This window comes from Eleginops maclovinus, chromosome 17 (genome assembly GCF_036324505.1).
Source record: "Eleginops maclovinus isolate JMC-PN-2008 ecotype Puerto Natales chromosome 17, JC_Emac_rtc_rv5, whole genome shotgun sequence".
In the NCBI taxonomy this organism is placed as follows: domain Eukaryota; kingdom Metazoa; phylum Chordata; class Actinopteri; order Perciformes; family Eleginopidae; genus Eleginops; species Eleginops maclovinus.
This window is the reverse complement of record NC_086365.1, coordinates 2,957,053-2,979,295: the sequence shown is the minus strand read 5'-3', so window position 1 is coordinate 2,979,295 and position 22,243 is coordinate 2,957,053. Positions and strand designations below refer to the sequence as shown.

General features: G+C 40.7%; 2 protein-coding genes across 2 annotated transcripts; both read right to left on the bottom strand.

Annotated features, from left to right (window-relative positions):
- Positions 1-274: 274 nt before the first annotated feature.
- On the bottom strand, positions 275-10,147 carry cax1 (cation/H+ exchanger protein 1). The gene is given in 21 exon segments (XM_063905766.1): positions 275-597; positions 818-926; positions 1,015-1,093; positions 1,600-1,694; positions 1,891-2,027; positions 2,365-2,495; positions 2,588-2,625; positions 3,528-3,646; positions 3,745-3,844; positions 3,929-4,112; positions 4,529-4,670; positions 4,936-5,035; positions 5,832-6,017; positions 6,108-6,278; positions 6,406-6,467; positions 6,641-6,757; positions 6,847-6,955; positions 7,555-7,682; positions 7,825-7,896; positions 7,899-7,988; positions 9,970-10,147. Coding segments are annotated over 21 exon segments (2,319 nt in total). The 5' UTR covers positions 10,046-10,147; the 3' UTR covers positions 275-523.
- A 1,947-nt stretch (positions 10,148-12,094) lies between these two features.
- On the bottom strand, positions 12,095-21,578 carry smo (smoothened, frizzled class receptor). Its single transcript, XM_063906134.1, has 12 exons — positions 20,861-21,578; positions 19,616-19,815; positions 19,313-19,522; positions 18,302-18,474; positions 17,993-18,212; positions 17,758-17,881; positions 17,541-17,633; positions 17,190-17,298; positions 16,258-16,443; positions 15,511-15,659; positions 14,638-14,772; positions 12,095-14,505 (listed from the first exon to the last, which is right to left on the bottom strand). Exons 1-12 carry the CDS (start codon positions 21,120-21,122, stop codon positions 13,895-13,897), a joined length of 2,472 nt encoding a protein of 823 aa, XP_063762204.1. The 5' UTR covers positions 21,123-21,578; the 3' UTR covers positions 12,095-13,894.
- Positions 21,579-22,243: the final 665 nt, after the last annotated feature.

The window sequence follows — 22,243 nt, the reverse complement described above, 5'->3', positions numbered from 1 at the left end:
ATGTTGTGCTAGGTTCTGCATGAGCTCATGTTGCCATGTCCAACCAGAGAATGCATATTAAATCAAAGATATAACATGCATGCCATTTGTCCTGTTATGTGGCCATACTTAATGTGCCAATGTTAGGAATTAACTTCATATATAATTAATATCCCCAAAAATTATAGTGGTGTGCATTTTGCAAACTCCTTTGGTAAATACACAAGGATGTTGGCAGTGAAGATAAACAAATGTTCTTCTTTCATGTTTTATAAATTGTTGCATTTATTATTTTCTTTATAAACCACATATATCATATCAGATGTGAAAATAATTACTACAAATTTACATTTAATTGCAACAGCAAAATACTTTCTTTTTTTCCCCCAAGAACCTGTTCCAGCACCCAAAACATAATTTCAATATCATATATTGACAAATAGAGCACAGCTATTCACTCACAGCTTTACTGGGCAATTTCAAAACTCAATCCAAATCTTTTTCCATCTTTTGAGTCGCTGAACCCACTGGAAATGTTGGAGAATCAACAAGAGCGTGGAGAAGGAGCGAAGAAGTAAAGAGCCAAAAGGATGAGGTAGACCACCACTAGAGCAGTGCCTGCAAACCAAACAGAATGAATTAAAAACCATAAAGCTCGACCATCAAGACTAAAACAAAAATCAGCCCACAGCCCCACGCTTCCTCATGACTCTGCATGCTTCAGAAGTTAGATATGACTGATTGTGTACTTGATGAAACATCTGAAGAATCTGTCTCGGTCACTGTGAACTGATGCTGTTTATTTGTGATGTGGAGAAATCTGAGCATTATGACTCACCCTGAAAGTAGTCGCACTTTCCATCCATGAAGATGTAATTGACCAGAATGACACTGAAGATGCTGGCCCAGAGGTGGATATCACTGAACACGAGCACAAATCCAACATCCTGGGAGAAGATAAAACGTTTGCCGTTGCAGGACTGAAACTAGTTCATTATGTACAGAGATGTATTCATCACAAAACATGACACTTACGTAGAAGGCGTTGAAGAGAATGAGCAGGGGAATCTGAATCATGCACACCTGCACAGCAATGCAACTGCCCACTTCAAGGCTGTAGACCAAAAAAATACAAGTTAAAATATGTATTACACTTATTTTTAAAATGGCTTATTGGACTTTGTTATCAACTAGGCGACATTGAACTATCACACATTTCTGTGCATTAGATATTGTGCTTGCTTGTCAGATAGCTCAAAATGAAGTAAATAAGAATCCCTGTATTCGTCCCGCAACGGCGAAATGTAACTTATTACAACAGCAGAAGAAAAGTGCAGATAAAGTAAAGAGAATAAAACTCACATATTTGAAATAATTAATTATGCACACGTTATTAATAATACAAACACAATAAGGGAAAAAAAGCAGATAAGTACACCAAGTGACCATATGGTACAGTAGCTGGTGCTGTTTGCTGATTTGAAATAAATTGAGAGAAAAAATAATTGAATTACACTAGGGTATATTGCACATGTGCACAGCTTTATATTCACAGGTGTTATTGATAGGTAGTGTTATGGCACGTATGGCCTTTATATAGGGATTAAATGATAGTGGTACCTCAGGCTGATGTTGTTCTGCAGTGCAAATAGGATCCCGTTGACAATCTCAGGAAGCTCTGGCACCATGGCCAACAGTGTGACACTGATGAAGTACTGCAACAGGAAATACACAGAAACACGTTGAGGTAGATGCATCATTGCTTTGGATTTAGTTTATCTAAATGTGTATTAATCAAAGGTTTGCCTCTTCTTCTACATGCTAAGGTGGTGTTAACAACAACCAAGGAGCAATGAGTTTGAATCAAAGCATTTTTTTCTTCCTCTATAGCAAACAAAACATTTTCATTACCAGGGAGATCGAGGAATGGGTCAGTATGGGCTGGATGTTCTCCGTGCAGAGGTCAGCGCAGCAGGCCATTAATACAGTGGCAACTATCAGTACTCCAAGGGCCCTCGTCCGGGACCAATGGACTACATGATGTCCTGCTGGTGGAAAACACACAGTGTGATATTTATTACTTACCTGAATGTCGGTTCTTTTCTCCCCTTTCTCATCCAAAGTCTGTTGTATTTAAAGTTCTCACCCTCAGAAACAAGGATGTTAGCATGCTGTTCACCTTACATGCACACATAGCAGGCAACAAGCAGTCAGTGCAATTCATGCTCCTTCACCCCAAAGATCAGAGAACCCTACACACACCTGTGGCAATGTGACTGTTCGAAACAATGCTGCCATTAATACAAGTGTTGGCTGACAGGAGATGGCCCGTGCTGACATCACCAGTGGGGGGATAGTTGCTAGTACCCTCTTTTGCGTACTGACCACCGTGTGCCTGGCCCCCGTGACCGTCGCTGATGTGGATATCATAGATGTGGGAGTGGGTTTTCAGAGTAAAGATGAGGCCGATCAGGTACGCAGCAGGCAGCAGCACTGAGATGGTGTACACCAGGGGCCTGGAAGACATTTATTTCATTTCATTATTATATAAAAACACTATTAGGGATGAGCACTGCAAAATACAAAAAGGCATGGTGCATGTACTTACTCAATATGGGACAGGATCAATTGTGGGTCAGCGTTACTCTATTAAAAACAAAATTGGAGAAAACATAGATCAGCACATTGGCAGTCACACACACAGTCTGTGGTCCTGCCCAGAACTGAGGGAAATACTGGAAGGATGTATTTGATGCTCTCAGGGAAGAGAAACCCAAGGACTCTACAGGAGTTCTGCTTGGTGTACTAGAAGGGGTTTCTGGCAGTGATAAAGCATTTACTACAAATCCTATTAGTGCCAGCCATCAAGTGCACCATGTTTAGAATGGTTAAAACCTGAAACACCAACATATAACGACTGGATCCTGAAGGGCTGGGAGGTGGACGAAATTGAAAATAAATAAAAATCACACATGCCTTGGCTTACGGCTTCGGAAATCAACATTCTTTGAAGAGATGGATGCCTGTAAGTCCTCTGCTGCTACAATAATGTAATATTAATATTTAGTTTATTTAATATGATCAAAACCAAGTCCCCTAAACTACCTTACCTTGTTATCTTTATTAATCTATTTATTATTTTTTCCGCCCCAATTCATTGTAATTATTTATGACTATTCAGGATATTACTCTCCTTTATTTTTATATTTTTGTCTGCTGTATTTATTGTTTTGATCTTGTCAACTGTTTCTGTATTGGGTTTGTACAATGACCTGTATGTATACTAGAAATGTTTCATTATCAGTCTGGCAGGAGTGTAAGACAAAAAAAGTATGTAAATATGGCAATTTTGCATGTTTGTCCCCTGTGATGTTCAAATAAAAAAAAGGTAAAAGAAAATTGAGCTTTTAAAAAATATATACAGTCATGCTGTGGGTCTAATCATTATGGTAGAAGAGTGATGAATGCACTCCCTTGTGCATCTTTGGTTGATAAAAGTCAGATTAATATTTATTCTGAATCACTAAGGTTTAAGTGAAGCAGCTTACCGTGTCATAGTGACAGTCCCTGCAGATGAAGGGGATGCTGCCATTGCCTAGAACAGTGGTGCAGCTTTCACACATCAGATCCCCGAAAGTCTTTGCGAAGAGGGTGGGAGCAAAAACACCTGGGGACAATATTACAACATGAGGATCAAACACTGTGAATCTGATAGTGGAGGACATACTGTTTAGAATGAGTTTTATGTGCAGCTACCATACATACCTCCTACAGATATGAACAGCAGAGCAGAGCTCACTCCGGCTGAACGGCTGTTAAATCTCTGCTCTCTGTGTTTGATTCCCCCGATGATCATACAGATACCCTGTCACACACAGACAGACAGTCGGTCTACAGAGGCTCATACTGCTGCACGTAACTGATGTGTACATCCTTCTCAGGCACTCACAGGTAGGAACAGTATGCACCCGAGCAGGGTCCCAGTGAGCGCTGCTTTCACAATCTCTTCGTAACATTTGGTCTTAGCATTGTGTCCCTGCAGCAGGGCTGTGATGTAAAAGGTCATCTCTGTGATGGAGCCGAACGTGGCATTCACCACCGCTCCTACTGCGAAGTTACTCTGAGCAGAAATGCTGTGGAAATACGCACAGTTAGCAGAATGAAGGAGTCAGAATCAGAACTCATTAATAAGTCCCAAAGTGGGGACATTTACAGTGTTACAGCAAAAGTGGCATAGCAGGTATAAAAGGCAAGCAATGGTAAAAAGAAAAACACACATTTGTTATAATAATAAAAGACAAATATAAAAACAATCATGCTAACAATGAGTTGCAGCAGATTAAAAAAACAGTGACATAAATCACATATTAATGTTTTGAGACCTAATCAAATGCAAAAACAAAATAGAATGTTTTTACATAACAATTGCTTAATTGCACAGGATTGCAACAGTCTGTATTGAGTAAGGGGGTCTACCAGGGGCCGTGGTGGTTATACAGTCCAACATTCACCTCTTTTTATTCAGTGATCAGGGACAAACAAAACGTACCTGGCTATGCCCATGCCAATGTAGTAGGAGAGAGGAATGATGGAGATGATGGCGGTGATAAACTTGGTCTCTGCACTGCAGAATGTGTGTTTACGGTCAGTGTAGCCAATAATGACCGTGATGAACACCATGGGAAGCAGGTCTGCAGTGAGCATGGACTTAAGGAGAACACATTGATGGACAGCAGACAGAGCAGTGCTGTATCCGCATGTACATCTGCATGCTACCTTTCATACCATACATGACACGGAGATCAGTGCAGCTGGTTGCACACACAACTCCATAATACACTTTGTGAGAACACAGGGGTCCAGTATATTGTAATACAATCTAAATTTACCAATAATTGACCTCTTGTAATTGTTCTTACAAGCCCCTCACTTTAATCAACCACAGGAAAAGGATACTGAGAGGAAAAATGTTGATTCCTTGCACGGTGTATTTGTAGTAATACACATTGAAGGCTTGATAACAGCATAAGATGACTTTGGTCTCACACACAGAGGTCTGCAAAGGAGAAGAAAAGACATGAGGTAAACATTTGTTTATAAGATTTCAACAGTCCATATAGTATAAAGGGCAAGGTTAGACCACTGAATAAAACATTTTCTGTGTTCTCTTATAGTGGTATGTGGAATTTGAACATTTAGCTTTCTTTCTTTTGAGGTAAATTCCCAAAGAAACTGTCCACAGAGCAAGAGGAAAACATTTCAAAGGAAATTGCAAATAAAACCTAAAACTAGGTGAAGCACATGTGGGGAAGAACAACAGACCACTGTTCTACGTGATTTGGTTGACCTGACCCTTTAAGGAAAAAGTCATAGAGGCACTAATTAAATTTGCCAGTTAAACACTTCAGTAACATGCTACCATAGCGAATAAGAAGACTAATATAAGCTTGCACTTGATGTTTAGGAACGCATGACCGGTGCAGCAGAGGAAGGGAAATAGTGCACACATTCTTAGGTCTGACATCTTTTCTCTTCACTGTCCGCTGATAACGTGTGAAAAGATTGTAGGTCAACCCTGTGAGAAACTCTATGAATCAGCCTGCCATAATAACAAATTCAATAACAAAAAAGTCAATCCTCAAATTAAATACAGAGCTCAATCCCAGGTCAAATGTTTGCCAAAGGATCTTTGAGCATGTTTCTCTTCAGTGATTGAGCAGTTATGGGTTTGTTTTCCTCGTATCGTGTCTTAATATCTGTCCTTGTTTGATGTTGCATATGGAGCTGCTGTGATGCAAGGAAAATGGCAGACTTGATCCGACTATGAATTATTATCAGATCATATATTTGACCTTTTCCAGTTTGTGAATATGAACGTCCTCTGGTGCCATGAGGAGGACGATGGTCATTGTGCGAGCGTTCATCTTGGCTACAGGTACAGTGAATACCAGCAGCCAGGAGAGCACACAGGCCAGGGAGTGGACCACAGCCAGGACAGGGTAACCTAGCAACAGCCAAACATAAGTGCTGACGCGACACTGCAGAGAGACACAAAGAATATTCAGAAACATTAATAATATATACATATTACTTGCATTGAGGGATACGAGGGATCTGACTATTTTTACCCAGTGATTGGAGGTTTTTCTATCCGCTGGTTCTGGGACCGGGATCTCCACAGGGATTGGGGAAGACATCAGAAGAGGAGCAGTGTCCATGTTCCCCACACCGTCGCTCTCCTCAGGGATGACCTCACACTTGGGAGGCTTCGCAATGGATCTCCTAACCACCTCACCAGCCTGAACAGGGCAGAAAATCAACAGGATACGGTCGATACTGACTGTGTATCATCATCTAAATCTAAGCTACTTTTTCAATGGCACTTAAATATGGAAGTGTGTCATACTACTGTATATTTCAAATTACCTTTTCTATGGACTTCCCAAATGGCCATATAAAGTACAACGCCATCTTTAAACAAAGTTTGCCTGAAAAAAAAATGCATGTATTTATAGAGCACTTTTCAAGAAACTCAACGACACTTTACAGATTAAATACATAATTAAAACAAACACACTTAAAAAATATATAAAAAAACAACAAAAATGACGTGATGTTTCACCAAAATACTGAACTGAGAGACGGTTTGCAGGATACGTACCATAAGGGGCCCCGATGATGGTTAGGAACATTACAGGGCAAATGAGGCAGTAGATTAATGATATCCACCATCCGAATAAAACTACATAAAGGATGTTGCCAAAGGTGATCACTGAGCCTGAAAGAGAGGAAAGAAAACAAGTACAGGTTATCGGTTCCTGTAGGCTGTGACAGATCTAAAGACTAAAGATAAAGATAGAAGAAGACCTTCTTGAGGCTTTACAACACTGAGCTCAGAGTACAGCGCTTTGATGATGTCCGATCGGTCTTCAATGGGCTTCTCTGTCACGTGACCCTTCCACTTCCTGAAGCCAAACTGAAAAAGAAAGCAGAGTACTTAATACTTTAACACGTTTATGGCAAAGTGTTATAAATAGTAAGGTTTTAGCAAAAAGACGTACATTTGAGCAGTAGTAAGCAAACAGTATGACTTGAATTATATCCCAGGATATATTTGACTTTTAATGTAAAGCTACTGTGCACGACTTCTTAATGTATATAGCACACTATGTTTATATGTCTATTTCCCTTAAGTAGATGGGTATTCTAATTTATTCTGTATATTTTATAGTGTGTCAATATTTTCTACTGAAAATATGTATATACATTTTCTACTGAAAATATGTATATATATATTTTTTTAATTGTTCATGTTTTTAGATTTGCATTTTATTCGATTTTGAAGATTGTTGTAATACTTATACATTGACTGTTAAAGTGCTGCTGTGAGAAAACAATTTCCCAAATTGGATAAATAAAGTAAATATCTATCTCAGATTTTTTATTCTTCATTCCCTGTGAAGGCATCAGAGAATAAAAACATTCAGTGTAACAACGGGTGAGAAATTGGTATTCTGATGATCCTTTTGAGCGTTAGGGTGAGGGAAGTATACTATAAAGCTAGCCTTTGCCCACCTTGTAGTTGTTGGCTTCCCTGTGTGCCTCCACCTCATTTTCAGCTCTGATGGTGGTCTTTGTGGTGCCTTCATGCCAAGCCTCTTCTCCATACCGAGATGGAGTAGATCGGGTGGTGCCATGTCCTCCTGTGCAGAACACAGTGAGAAAACTCTTCCACATGACAAGGAAAACACTGCTCTCACTTTTTAGTGGAGTTCTTTGAAACTGTATTTAAATATCTTCAATGTCCGTGTCCACAGATACTTGCAGAAACCCGTGCTCCTTTACCTCTGTGGACGGTGAGGAAACACTTGGGTGTGTAGTGGCAGAAGTGGTGTGCAGAAGACTCCGGGGAAGGGTCTCCGCTGCACCCAGCTCTGGATGCTGGACCCTTTCATTTTGAGCCTTTCGCCGTGGCACCCAGTGATGCTGTTCAGAATCGACAGAGTTCTCTAAATATGACAAATCACGAGAATGTTAGGGGCCAAAAAGGCAGAGTACACCACAAAAAATTGAAATCTTGCCATGTATATTTTTCTCATATCTAGTTTATTGAAAATGTTTGCTAAATAATAAAAGCAGCAGCATGTAAAACAGGGCGTGCACATCATTTGAAATAGAAAAAAGTAGAAAATAAACTATTATAAAATATAAAACATCTCAAAATAGAAAATACAACTAAATAAAAAATATACAAGTTGACCGTGAAGATACAAATCAGTAAACTATCAGACTAATAAAATAAAAAGGGTCAAATTACAGCTCACACAATATAAAAGTATGATAGTAACAATTCAGCGACATATAGGGGCTTGTTTTTAGAGAATGCATCTTATGACTTATTTCAGTTGTATCTCAGATGAAACAAGTTATTATTTTTTTTACAATTTTATTCAAAAATCACGAACTAACATAAGAAAACAACTTTTGGGCATCTCTGGATTGATTTGTAGCACATTTTCTGGTCTAGTTTTCCCAGCTTATTACAAGATCAGATTTATGTAAATATCCCACTTCAAAAAATCTTACCAAGCATAGTTTCCCTTGTTCTCTTGGCAGATTTTCTAACTTATTACAAGCAAAAACACCTTATCTTCCATATTTTTTTCCTTGGTTTTGGAGCAGAATTGTTACCAGAATTGTTACCAGTTTTTTTCGCTCGATGAGCAGTGAAAAAATGCTAAATTAAGACTGGAGATTCAATCCAATTCAATACACTTGACGACTTTATTGAATATCTGTTTCTGTGGTCGCTTCTTTTCTGTTCTTCGTTGTGCATAAGCTGCTCGGGCTGAGTCAAACAATGCTGTTCCAGCAGATGAGCAACAGTGTGCGTTCATGCTCGTGCACAAGACACAGGGAAAGCCATGGATGTATGGGGGGGGGTATTTGTTTTGGTGTCAATCCTTCTCCATTATGGCTGACTCCACCTCAACAATAAATCTACACACAGCTTCACCTTCCTGCAGGGTATCACTGCAGAGGTCGGAGTATGATTGACATCCACCACCAAAGCCCTCCAGCCATGGAAATGTGTGTGACTAACAAAAACCTCCTGAGAGTCATGCAGTGTCCCCTCAGACCCCCGCCCTGTCAACTGCTGTATGCAGGACTGATCACATTAGAAATGCATTGCAGCACACAGAGATATGAGTTCAGTGCTTTGTAATTAAAACAGAAGCATGCATGGACTACTTCATCTTCTTATAATGCCTTAGCTGCTTCTCCTAATGATGAGGAATGAGGAATGACAGTGGGGAACAATCCAGAATGACAAACTAACATGATGTAAACAAGATGGATTAGGGTTAAAAAGTTATGATCCCCACAAGACACTCACTTATAAAGTACAGAACTGCTTCTGATTTAGGACACAACCCTCCCCACTAGATATATAGATTGATAGATACTTTATTCATCCTAAATTGGGAAATTATTTGTCACAGCAGCAATGTGTTAAGGCACTAAAATAGTTAAGAGGTGGAATAAAGTATAAACATAATAAAATGAAAATAACAACAAATACAAACATCTACAGGAGAAAAGACAAACATCTAAACGAAAACACAAAGTCGAATGTTCTGGATGTTAGAATATGTTCTCTACATTAAACAATGGGCTGCTAACCATCTGTCTGAACAAAAGTAAAGGTCACATCAGTGAAGTTTACATTAACTTTCTCACTCACTTTAGGAATAAAGTGACTTCAAGACTTGTCAGGGAGACAGAAAGACAAAAGTGCAGCTCTGATTGGAGGGAAGTTGGCAGCACAGGTGACTTTGATCAACGCATTTACGACAAAGTCAAATTTAATAACTAAACACAAAGACAAAGTGTGACATTCCTGGTTTTTAAATCCGCAGAGAAAGGCAAAAAGCAGCGTGTTGGGTAAATGGCGGTTATAAAGCTCCAGCATCAGCAGTTTGGTCTCACCTGGCGTCTCGGCCGCAGACCTCCTCCGCAGGCTCTCCACATCACCCGGCGTTAGGGAGGACTTTTTGTGGGACATGCTCTCTGTTTATTCCCCGAGTCTCGCTCCTGTATCATCTGCGCGTGGAGCGGTCACACACTCCTTAAGAAGGCTGCTCTGCGCGAGGCTCACCAGCAGAGCCTGACACCAGCACACAGAGGGGAGGGGACCAACGAACACAGAAACATTTAAAATATTGCCATTTTAATCGTGATTTCCCCTATTACGTTTTATTTTGTTCACACGTAAAAAGTGTCTATCACTCTATTTTCTTTTTTAAAAACCTTTAGAGCCACTGTGTGTAGGACTTTAACTTGTGTAACCACAGCGCTCCTAGTGTTACAATGTGAAACTGCAGACATCATTTTACTGAATGGTGTGCTGTTTCTTATCTGTAAAACATTACAGATGTTGTCGCCCTTGGCCTGATTTAGCAACGTGGCTGGTGCAGAAGTGGGAGTACTCAGATCTTGTACCTAAAAGTATTAGCATCAGAATAAACTTAAATGACTAAAAAGTAAAAAGTAGAGTAAAGTAGTCATTGATTGATCAGTCCATTTCAGAATAATTTATCTGATATGTTTTATAATTATTGATCATTAAAGTGTTCTCAGAGCTGGTAAAGGTGCAGCAAGTTTGAATGGCTTTGTATACTGCAGGGTAGCTGCTGGATTTACTCCAGGTGAACTAAAGTCTGATTTAAGAGCTGATTACATTTACCATCATTAATCCAGATCTACAAAGTAACTAAAGGTATTAAATAAATGTAGTGGAGTAAAAGTACATAATTTAACTCTGATTTTAGTGGGGACAAAGAACAAAGTAGCAAAAAAATATAAGTAAAGTACCTCTAAATGTTATGTACAGCACTAAATCTATTTTACACCTCTGTGTTTAGGTGAAATGTATAAAATCTAACTCCAAACCAAGTCCATGTCATCTTTGCATTGCTGATGATCCCTGTTGAGTGTTTCTGGGTATGGCAGCATCTTAAAGGTCTGTGTGTTTGTGTCTTCCTGGCAGAGGCTCCACAGACAGCTGCCTCTGTCTGCAGAGGAGCTGGAGGACGCGTTTGACTCTCTGGTGTAAATACTCAAGTAATGTACAAATACTTCAAAATTCTACTTAAGTACAGTACTTGAGTAAATATACTTACTTTACACCATTGGTTAAGTATTATTTTGTTCTCATGTATGTATTATATGCAGTGGTGTAAAGAAAACTAAGTACATTTACTCGGTTACTGTATTTAAGTACAATTTGAGCTACTTTTACTTTACTTGAGCATTTCCCTTTTGTGCTGCTACTAGTTCTGCTCAACTACAATTCAGAGGTAACTTGTGTGCTTTTACTCCATTACATTTATTTAATGCCTTTAGTTACTGTGCAGATTTGGATTAATGATAAACAATTTGATCAACACCAAAGTAAGTCATTACTTCAATACATCAATAGTTATAATCAAAATATATATAATTATGAAATGGACCAATCCGCAGAATGACTACTTTTACTTTTGGTACTTTAAGTATATTTTGCTGTTAATACTTTTCTACTTTTACTTGAGGAACCTTTTGAATGCAGGACTTTTACTTGTAACAGAGTATGCCTACACTCTGGTACTTCAACTTTTACTTAAGTTCAAGATCTGAGTACTTCTCCCACCTCTGGTTTTATGGATTTGTCTCTATTTTAAAGCTACTGTGTGCAGTATTTTAACATTTGCACCCACAGCGCCACCAGTGTTAGAATGTGACACGGCACACAGCATTCATGTGCTCACTGCATGGCATAGTGTCACTTCTTGGTAGAACATAAAATGCACACATTATTTTGCGTGAAAATATGAGCACATCTTTAAGTAAATATAAATTACTTTATTTAAGTGGTAGCCCCCCCCCCCACTTGTTGCCCCAGGCTGGTTTTAGGATTGAGGTCAGTGTGATCTCATCCCAATATGGTCTCTAGAACCAAACACTTTTTCTATCTTTGGGCTCACGAGTAAAAATGACTTTTGTGAAGACCTCTCTGAACAAATTGGGGCTGGTGTGCATGGTGTGACAACACGTCAAAGCAATCACACAGACATGTGTAGGGTTACTTTTATTTACATATAAAAACAGAAACGTACAGCTGCACAAACTGACAGTAAACCTTTTTTACACACTGTTGGGAAACTAAACAAGAATAAACACTACGCCTAAATCTTCTTGACAATTTAACAAAACCTCTTTCCAGGCATAAAACATCATTTCCAAACTGATTTTTATTTCAACTATTAAATGTATTTTCTCTTTTTAGGTGGATATCAGTGATGCAAACTCTCTATATTGTCTAATTCATAGCAGTAAGGTCACTACTGATTACATAAATAATTCTCTATCATACACATCTCACATGAACAGCTAGACATTACATTAGACACACTCATTAGCACCGGCTACCACAGTCTATTCAGCATCATGTATCCTTGTTGAGTGTAAAACGACAATACTAAGTGAAGTTTTGGTTACAGCAAGTACAGTGACATCTTTTTATAGCATACTCTTCCCTTTTTATTTACCATATCAGCAGAGTAATCAAGTGATTGGATATATAAATCTGTACAAATAATACCCTTATTGAGAAATCTATGAACAGCTTATTTACATGAACACACATTTAGAAAGAGAGACACTGAAAAAATGAAGCCTTGAGGAAAAATATGTGACTTCTAAGCCCTGTGTAGTCTAAAATAATTCACATGAAAGATTTCAACTGAGCTAAAGAGCAAAAGGGAACACGTGAAGCCCAGTTTAGATTAAATATGTACAACAGATTAACTAAAGTAAAATACTGTAGTGGAAATGTACACAGATAACTCATTGAGAAAAGTCAGCCATTCCATTCAGGTAAATAAAATAAGCTAATGTTGGTTTACTGCACTAGGCAACAGAGCATATGCAAATAATGTAAATATTTTAGCTCAGTTACTTATTGTATGCTAGCTGATTAAAGAGTCATATTCCTGTTGACAGTAGGGCTGCTTTTCTGCCTGGTTTTAAATTATTATTAAAACTAAATCATTTCAATTTGCAGATGTCAATACAATGGAGGAAAGAGAACTAAGTTAATGATCGCAACGTGAAGTCATGAAATCAAAATGGACAATCTTATACATGTAATCATTTCTCTCAGTACTCAAGGCTTCTGTTTGAGTGTGTGCATATTTCACTGATATTAGTATTAACAATGGGCAAGGGTCTGTTAGTACCTCAAGTTAACTGCACATAAGCACAAGTATTTAGTGGCTAAATAGTGGTGGAAAGAGAAAAGATTTAAAGATAATTAAAATATAACACAAAAGAAGACATGGTTAACAGTATTTGAAAGTAGCGTGTAGCATTTTTTACCTTTATGGTTTTCTGTATGAGCCCGTTTCTACTGCCCTCCCTTGGGCAGTATAAATGATTATAACACCATCAAAGGGTAGACTTTCAAAAGTGTTATCCAATGCCTTTATCTCCAAATGTCCTCACCGGTATATCCAAAAACCAGTTGCCCCTGCCAGGGTTCATGTGGTCACAGAGCGCTGATGAACACTCAGGAGTTTCAGAATAAAGAAAGGTTTCAAGCCACATTAAGTTTAGCTGCCTCAATCCCATCGTCACCATGGAGTTGCTTTTGAAATTTTATTGGACACACATAAAGTATAAAAAATATTTTTTTCATTAACTTATTCACAACATATTTTTTCACTTTTCCCTTTGTTTTCTAAAAAGAAAGATGAATAACTGACCGGCTAGGTTCCACCTCTGGGCAGCGGGGAGTAGTGCACTTTAGTAAGGAGTTCGAAAGTATCCAGCACTTTTTGAAGCTTACTTGTCTATGTACCACAAGGCCATGCTCTTAGAAGTCAGAGTCAGCATCCATAAGTTCCGCCTCCATTAAATTGGTTCGGGAGTGAATGGGTCCGTAGCCCACCCTTCGCCCTCCTGGTACACGAGCAACGTGGGCCAACCTCTCCGACAGCCCGTCGGTGAGATCCATGTCTCTGGGGTAACAGGAGGGTCCACTGGGCTGCCAGGTGGAGACTGAGGGGGGACAGCGCGGGCCGAGACCTAGATCCTCCGGGCGGTCGTTAAAAGTCAGAGGGTTGGAGAGCAGGCAGCGGCTATAGTTGTTGCGACTGTTCCGGTAGGGCTGGTAGGGGGACCTCTCATCATAGGACAGGGGGTGGGAGGGTTGGAAGTCCGGGTAGGACCCTGGCAGGACTTCCTCCTCCATCCTCTGATGTTCCCGCAGATTAGCCACCAGGCTGGGGTGGCATGGCAGCTTGGGCAGGCGAGGCACAGTGCTGCGACCAAACTCACGCTGCTGATAAGCCTGGTGGTCCACCGCCTCCTCTGCTGGACGCACCTCCTTCCTCCTCTTCTTCTTCTTCTTTTTCCTTTTTATCATCTCAGGTGAAATCTCAGCTTCCACCATCCACAGCCTGTTCCTCTCATCCGGAGGCGGCACTGTAAATAAATAGCAGAACATTAGTCTGTGGTAGGAAGTTCTTTGATAAAAAAAAGGGGGAAAATAAGAAAGGGAAAGCAGGAGAAGGGGATGATAAGTGTAAAGTCGGAGTCGTGGCCCCCAGTTCTCACCCGGTGTGCCAGTCGGAGTGACAGAGATGTCCTGAGGCAGGATGGCACCGCGCCTGGCCACCATCTTGGTCACATGCTGTGCCCAGGCTGATGACATGTCGTTCGACGGTTCATTTAGCTCGAAATTGATTCCAGCTATGAATGAGAAAAGACAAACCACAACTCTACATTAAGGGACAACTGAGGACAACTTTGAAACCAACATGTGTTTAATGGCCCCCCACTATATAGCTCTGAACTGCTCCAAGCTAAACAAGCATGGCGGCCGCAGCAGCCTCACAGCTTACATGAGCAGAGGCATGTGTCATGCAGTTCGTAGCTGCAGACATAACAGTTGTCCCTGACTGTGTAGCTTCTACGCCACAGGAAAGCAAACGGAAAATCTTTTCAGGGCAAGTTTTAAAGACAAAGAACACATTGGGGTTCTTTACATCAGCGCACATTAATATTATATTACACACTGTAAAACTTAGAGAAGTACTTACACAATGTATTAAAAAAACATTTCATCCCTGAGCCTAACTATAGGAGTATCTATCCACGCAGATATCTTTTTTATTTACACAAGGTTTTAAATATCAATTATCCAAGCTGTTCCAATAAAGTGGACAGGAGAGGCATTTTGTTTGTCCATTGAAAATGGAATTTAAAAAAAGTTATAGAAATGTTTCTTTTCGGGATAACGCTTAAACGGTTTTGTACAAACAAAATACTCCCAGGTATAAATAATAAAGATTAAACTCCTTGCATATTCAGTTATCAACCACAAGGTGGGAGGAGGCACCAGACAGTGCTAAGGAGTTATTCAAATAGCAGACAATACTCCCAGTTTATGATTGGAGTCATTTTGAATGACTCTAATGAAACACTCACCCACGGGTCCCTCATGCGACACGGTGTGCATGCTGAAGGACAGCTCCTTCTCAGGGTCCTTGTGAAGCTCCTTCCTCAGCGCAAACGCCTTGGCTATCATCTTGCTCTTCTTGATCCTCTTGGGTTCATTGTCACTGCGGCCAAGGATCCTGACACAGCAACATAAGGCAGGTTCAGAAAGAGAGACTTACAGAGTCTGAGGAGGACTCACCTAACGCCACCAGCAGGCATGGGACATTTCTGATTTCAGACATAGGCACTACATCACTCTTGGTGAGTCAGTCTTAAGCCACTAAGGAAAATTATAATGAAGTTGAATTATTTCTTTGTAAAAGCTAGAAGGCAACAAATTCCTGTGAACACTCCAGCTCACAGTGCGCCCTTGTGAGCTGTGTTTACAAGGATTAGCATGCACATGAACCCCAACACACAAGCACACACTGGGAGGTTTTGACTGAATTAATGCCTCCATTACTTTAAATAATCAGTGTGAAAATCCCCCGTTTTTCAGGATGTTTGGCGGGGCAGCTTGGCTTGGTTACTACATGTCTGGATGCTTAGAGATTAGTCTTTTCCCAGGCTGGTTCACATATTTTAAAAACCATATATGGACGTGGACAGGCCTGTAGACATGATGTGATCACAAGCAATGAGAACGGAGTTATAGAGAAATTGGAAAATTCAATTCCAAAAGCAGGAACCTCATGATTAATGTTACACTTCACTTTTCTCTGTATGTTTGCTTACTTGAACCAGGTCCGTTTCCAGATGAGGATGGTGGCCTTGGTCCAGACCCAGGTGCTCATAGCGATTCCCGTCCCAAACATGGCGAACAGGTTGATTTTCTCCACCATCAGGCTGGGCCGGTTCTTAATGGTGCATTCTGGGATGGGCTTGTTGGTCTGAGAGGCGATTGTCACGTTGGCTTCACACCTGTGTAAAACATAGAGAGAGATGATCAGTCTCAGCCTCGATCAACATGCTTCCTACACCTCCGAGACGAATCACTGAGGTACATTCAAATGCTGGATCCGGCCAATAAGAAAGTATTTTACACGTCAGGGCTGGAGAGAGCGGTTTACATTTTTGAGGCTAAATGAATTCCACTACAGCCAGTGTCAACACTGCGGGAAAGAGGGCTGAATTCACCGCTGAGAGCTGAGCCAGGGAGCGGTTTGGAGTCTCAACAGCATCGGTTTGTGGACCTCTGTGTGCAGGGTTTGCAGGTGTGAAGCAACACAATCCCAAATCACAGGATTACTGCCACCTTATAGTCTGTCATGAAATGTTTACACATTTCTCTCCACTTTAAAATATAATATACTACAGTTTGTCATATATTGCCATATACAGTATTCATTGTACTAGTTTTTTTTTAATGTTCTTTTGTATACATTTGGTGGTAAATAAACACTTGTCTTTATCCTTCTTTAATGCTGAATTATTTTGTGTAAATGTCCCTGGCAATAAACTTGATTCTGATTCGGACCAAAAGACAGTCATGGCCCCGGCCGTGGTGCAACTGGTTGGGGCACATGCACTGTACGCCGGCGACCCGGGTTTGATTCCTGACCCATGGTCCTTTCCGGATCCCACCCTGACTCTCTCTCCCACTTTCTTGTCACTCTCCACTGTCCTATCCGATTAAAGGCAAAAAGACATCATAAGTCATAACTTACAGCACATATTCTCTAAAGCTCCGCTCCCATTCAGCCTGGTTGAAGAAATCGTAGAAATGGCAGCCAAAGGTGATGAAAACAAAGCCGAAAGCAAGGAATCCAAATATACCTGAACAGGAGAGATAGAAAACTATATCAGATGAAAGATAGCAGGCACACCTTAGAATACATTGAACAATATTGACAATACAGAATATTTGGTGAAAGGAGAGTAAAGATTGTCTTGTTCCTCTATTCACACATTTACTTTCTTCAACACTTAGTTTGACCCACGTTCCAACTCTAAATCATACATATATATAACATTTCTCAACTCAGTAGTGTGTAATGGCATCAGCTGAGAGAACATACCCAGCCTCAGCATCGTCTCGTTGATTTTGCTGGCAGCTTTCTCACTCAGGAGTCCTGGGTGGTTACTCTTAATGGAAAACAAAGTCATGACACCTGGAAAGAGAACAAATAAAAAATGATTTGGTGTTTTCAGGAGCACTTCTAGAAATCACAGAGTTTGAAGGATTTGAAAAGAAAGGGCTGAAACTGCTTTCTCAGGATGGTCAATGATGCTCACCCCGGATGAGGAAGTAGCCGCCGACTACAAGAACCACTCCAATGGGGGCCAGCACGAACCCAGCGCGGTATTTGTAGTTTTTGTAGCCTACAAAACAGATCCCACTCACAGAGTCTCCGTCTACCTGTAGAACACAACAGAGACAAAAGAAATAAGATTTGAATAAAAGCTTTTCTCAGGACTGGAATCCATCTTTTAGAGTCTGGTTTTATAATGTAAATGTCTCCCCACACACCTCAGCGATAGCCAGGATGGCCACAGTGAGGACGAAGGGGACGGACCAGGTGACCATGTGGAAGTAGGAGGTCCTGCCGGACAACGGCTGCTGGGTGGTGCCCAGCGCTTTGAAGGAGGTGTGCCAGGCATAGGTCAGCATGACAAACCAAATCACACCCGACATCAGGGAGTAGTACACGATGATGAAGATGGTGACACATGACAGCGTCTCTGAAGACCTGTAGACAAACATGGATGGGATTTTATGGTTATATGTTGTATTAGGGAAGGATTTCTAATCTCATAGCTGGAGTGTTGAGGGACTTACGAGGGCTCCCCGAGGCGCATAGTGTTGTCGCTCTTGCACACAATCTCTTCGCGCGCTCCATCCAGGAACTGGGCCAGCCAGCCGATACTGCCCACAAAGAAGCAGGCGTTGATGTAGAAGAGAATGACGGCTGGGTATCGGTTGGAGTTCTTCCAGTCGGCAAGGAACGTGAGCTGAAACGGAGGGGAAGACGGTTATACCAGAGAAACATCAGGATATTCAAGGTTTCCCTTTATAAAACGTTCATATATACTGTATGTTTTATACATCAACTACTGCACAAGCTGCCACCACACTCCCCTTTCACACTCATGGGGCTTCTACCCACAGCACCTCACTCTCAGGCACCGTACTCTGCTTTGTGCACATATTTACATCTGTGTTTAATATTTGTTACAACTGTATTTCCATTATGCCTGAACCCTGCACCTTGTTTTAATATGTTTCAACACTTAAACCTTATCTGTATATAATTATTTTAGATGTATTCAACTTGACTGTATCTTTCCTTATACAGTATATGCAACAACTTTGATACTGTAACTTAATATGTGAATATATAGTAATCTGTCTTGGCACTTTTGCAAAAGTGCTTTAATTTGCACCTTGTGCAATAACAATAAAGTTGAATCTAATCTAATTTAATCTTGTATATTATAGACAGTACAATGTGCATATTACTTTAACTTCTTCTGTTTGTATAAATAATTTAATTCTATTTTATTTATTTTAATCTTTAATCTGTTAGTTTGCTTTAATTTCTTATTGTATATCTTTATTTTATTTTTAGATTTTGATTTCACATTCTTATTTTAACTTCTTGTGTTTACATAAATATTTTTTCTTTCACTTTTGAAAATCTTTAAGTTATTTCATTTTAAAATGGAGCATCTGTCAGGTAACCTTTTTCCACCAGTATTCTGATTCTGATTTCGATACAAAAGAAAATGTTAAATCTCTTTTCCAGAAAGTCAACACAAAAGGATCATGGGTAGAGTAGTTCTGCCTCACCAGGGTGAAGAAGGTGCAGAGGAGGGTGATGGTTCCGAAGTAAGCGATGTAAGCGTGCATGTCGTTGTGCTCCTCCTCGGTGAACAGAGGGTTGTCGCACTGGATCCCGCAGCCCTCCACGTCTTTGTACCAGCTCGACTGGATGTCTGTCTTCACCAGGGGAGCTTCACAGCGGCTAGTCATGTTGAACTTCAGCTTCTGCACCTCGTTCTGCACACAGAGGAGAGGGAGAAAGGTGAGCTCCTAGTTCAACTTTGACCTCTGACCCTCAGCCTTAATACATGCCATAAAAATGAAGCGTACCGAACAGCCCACTGGGAATTTGTCACATGTGAGGAAGCTGGGCCAGCCTCTCTCCTGGTCCACAATGCTACATGGCTGACGTGTAGCCAGACACAGGCTCTTGCTGGGCAGCTCCACTCGACCGTTCTCACATTTGGGCATGTAGACAGCACAGAGCAACGGCTGGATGACTGTCCAGCAGCGAGGAGCGTTCCGCAGACCTATGGGACACAATAACAGTCATACAACATTCTGAAACATTCAAATCCACAGGCTACACGTATCAGACTCATGACGATAATTGATGATAAGCACATATACATGAATAGAAAAAGTGGCAGGGCCAACAAACTACATATATCAGTTGACTATAATTGAATCACCTTCATTCACATAATCTAACTATCTATTGAGTAAAAATACATTATTTAAGTTGATTAATCAGCAAATCAACATACATTTTAGATAACTAACAACTTATCATCCAACTGCTAAAATGTTTAAAATGTATCCTGATGTTTACATTTCACAGGACCGTAATAAACCATATCCAACACAAACAAGGCTCCACCTCAGATATGGGAGCGTGACACTGTGAGACAGTGACCTGGGTCTGACAGGTCATTAGTGAGAGCTTATGAATGTGAAGCAGAATATCTAAAACCCTTTTATTGGTGACACTCTTCCATTGTTGGCTCTCTAGCACCTATGAGTGATTCCTTTTGTTGCCTTTAATGGCTTTTAACCCTTCATTTCCTGTTGGGGCTCTCTCCCCTCTGAGAGCCCTCATCACAGCCCTTTGTCATAACAATTAACATTATTAGCACATACAAACAAGGTACACAATACTGACTATTCCAATGTAGTGAAACTGATCCCTTGCTTATATAGCTACATACATTGATATATTATTTGCTACAAAATAAAAATCTGAGGGCCAGGTGTTCATTGTCATTTGATTTTTTTAAATTGACATGGTATTTGTTAGTTCACAATGGATTTGAGTGAAACTATACTTTTAATGATTACTTTGTAAACAGATACATTTGATTAATATTCATACTGACCCAATAAGGATTAGCAGAAGTATATTTTTGACCTTTAATCTCTTAAAGTACAACTAAGATGTATCCAAGAGTACAGTCTTCTAATTGGATTAGATGATGAGACAGGATGATGATCACTCGTCTTCTACAATCTAAAATATGTAAATGAGGTGGAGAAAATATTGGTCTGTATTTGAACAGATTAAAGCCTAGATCTCACCGGACCACATGGTCAGCTTCTCAAAAGCTTCTTCTTGGGTGCTGGAGTCCTCGGCGAGGACCAGGGAAGTGTGTGTGTACGGTAGAGGCGATCCCAGACATGTGTTGTATTTCAGAGCCTCACAGGTGGAGGTTTTCTTGCAGTGATCCTCAAAGATCGTCCCGTTTGGAGACAACACCGCCCTGCAGCCTGAAAGCCAGGCAGCCCAGAGGCACAGCATCCCGTAGAACCCAACAATGGGGCCGCGAGCCTGTGACGACATTTTGGGAGCCGAGATCGAGCCGTGCAAACACGATTAAACAATTCAGTTCAATCTAAAGAAACCCGAGGATTTACTTCTCTTCCTCAGATTTCGAATAGGTTTCCAAACTCAGCATTATAAGGAGATCTGCAGGCCGTTTCAAAGTTTTTCCCCAGTCCTCCCAAACTTTTTTATCCTGCAGTTCTCGTCCGATCCCTGCTGGATCCTCCGGGATTCCTTCATTATCCAAATCAGATCGGCTCCAAAAAGTGCCCCTCAGCTGTAGAAAAAACGCACCATCACCTCAAAACCATATAAAGTATTCATTTGAAGCATTTAGGATGGGTATTAAACAGACTTCAGGCCGACAAAGTTGCAGAATCGCCCTCCCCCCACTTCCAAAAAACTTGCCATGAAAAAGTCTGGATGTGTGTAATAGGATCTCTGGCTCTGATGCGCCACCCCCTTCTCTGCAGCCCCCCTTGTTTAAAATGGCAGAAAATCGGATGATAGTTGAAGATACATCTCTCTACGTGTCCCAATAAGAGTGTGTTTCCCCTGATGCTGTGTGAGTGGGGTCTCTGAGGCTGGGTTGTGTTCCCGAGCTGCAGATCGGTTTCTGCAGGTTTTCTCTGGTATGCACATGGTGGGGGAGAGCCAGAGCAACAAGACTTCCCCTCCCATCCCCCTCCGCCAGTGGAAGAATGTGCCTTATGGCAGGCCTTCTCAGAAAGTTTCTCATCTCAAGGACCCCCACAACAACCCAGAGCCCCCATCTGATCTGCAGCTCCCTATGGGAGGGTTAGTTTGTTCCGAAATATATGAAAATCTGGTACACTTGTCCCAACTTCCAGGGAGTAAATCTAAAATGTTTCATCTTTAATGAAACCCCCTAAGGACCCCAGGTGGTCTTCAGATCTTCCAGAATCCATATACAAAGGTTATAATACAGCAGTCGTTAACATTAATAATATTAAAAATGTGTTCGTGCCGACGTGGGAGAAGTACTCAGGTCTGGTACATGAGTAAAAGTAGAAGTACTCAGATCTTGTACTTGAGTAAAAGTACCAGAGTGTAGGAATACTCTTGTTACAGTAAAAGTCCTGCATTCAAAATGTTCCTCCAGTGAAAGTAGAAAGTAC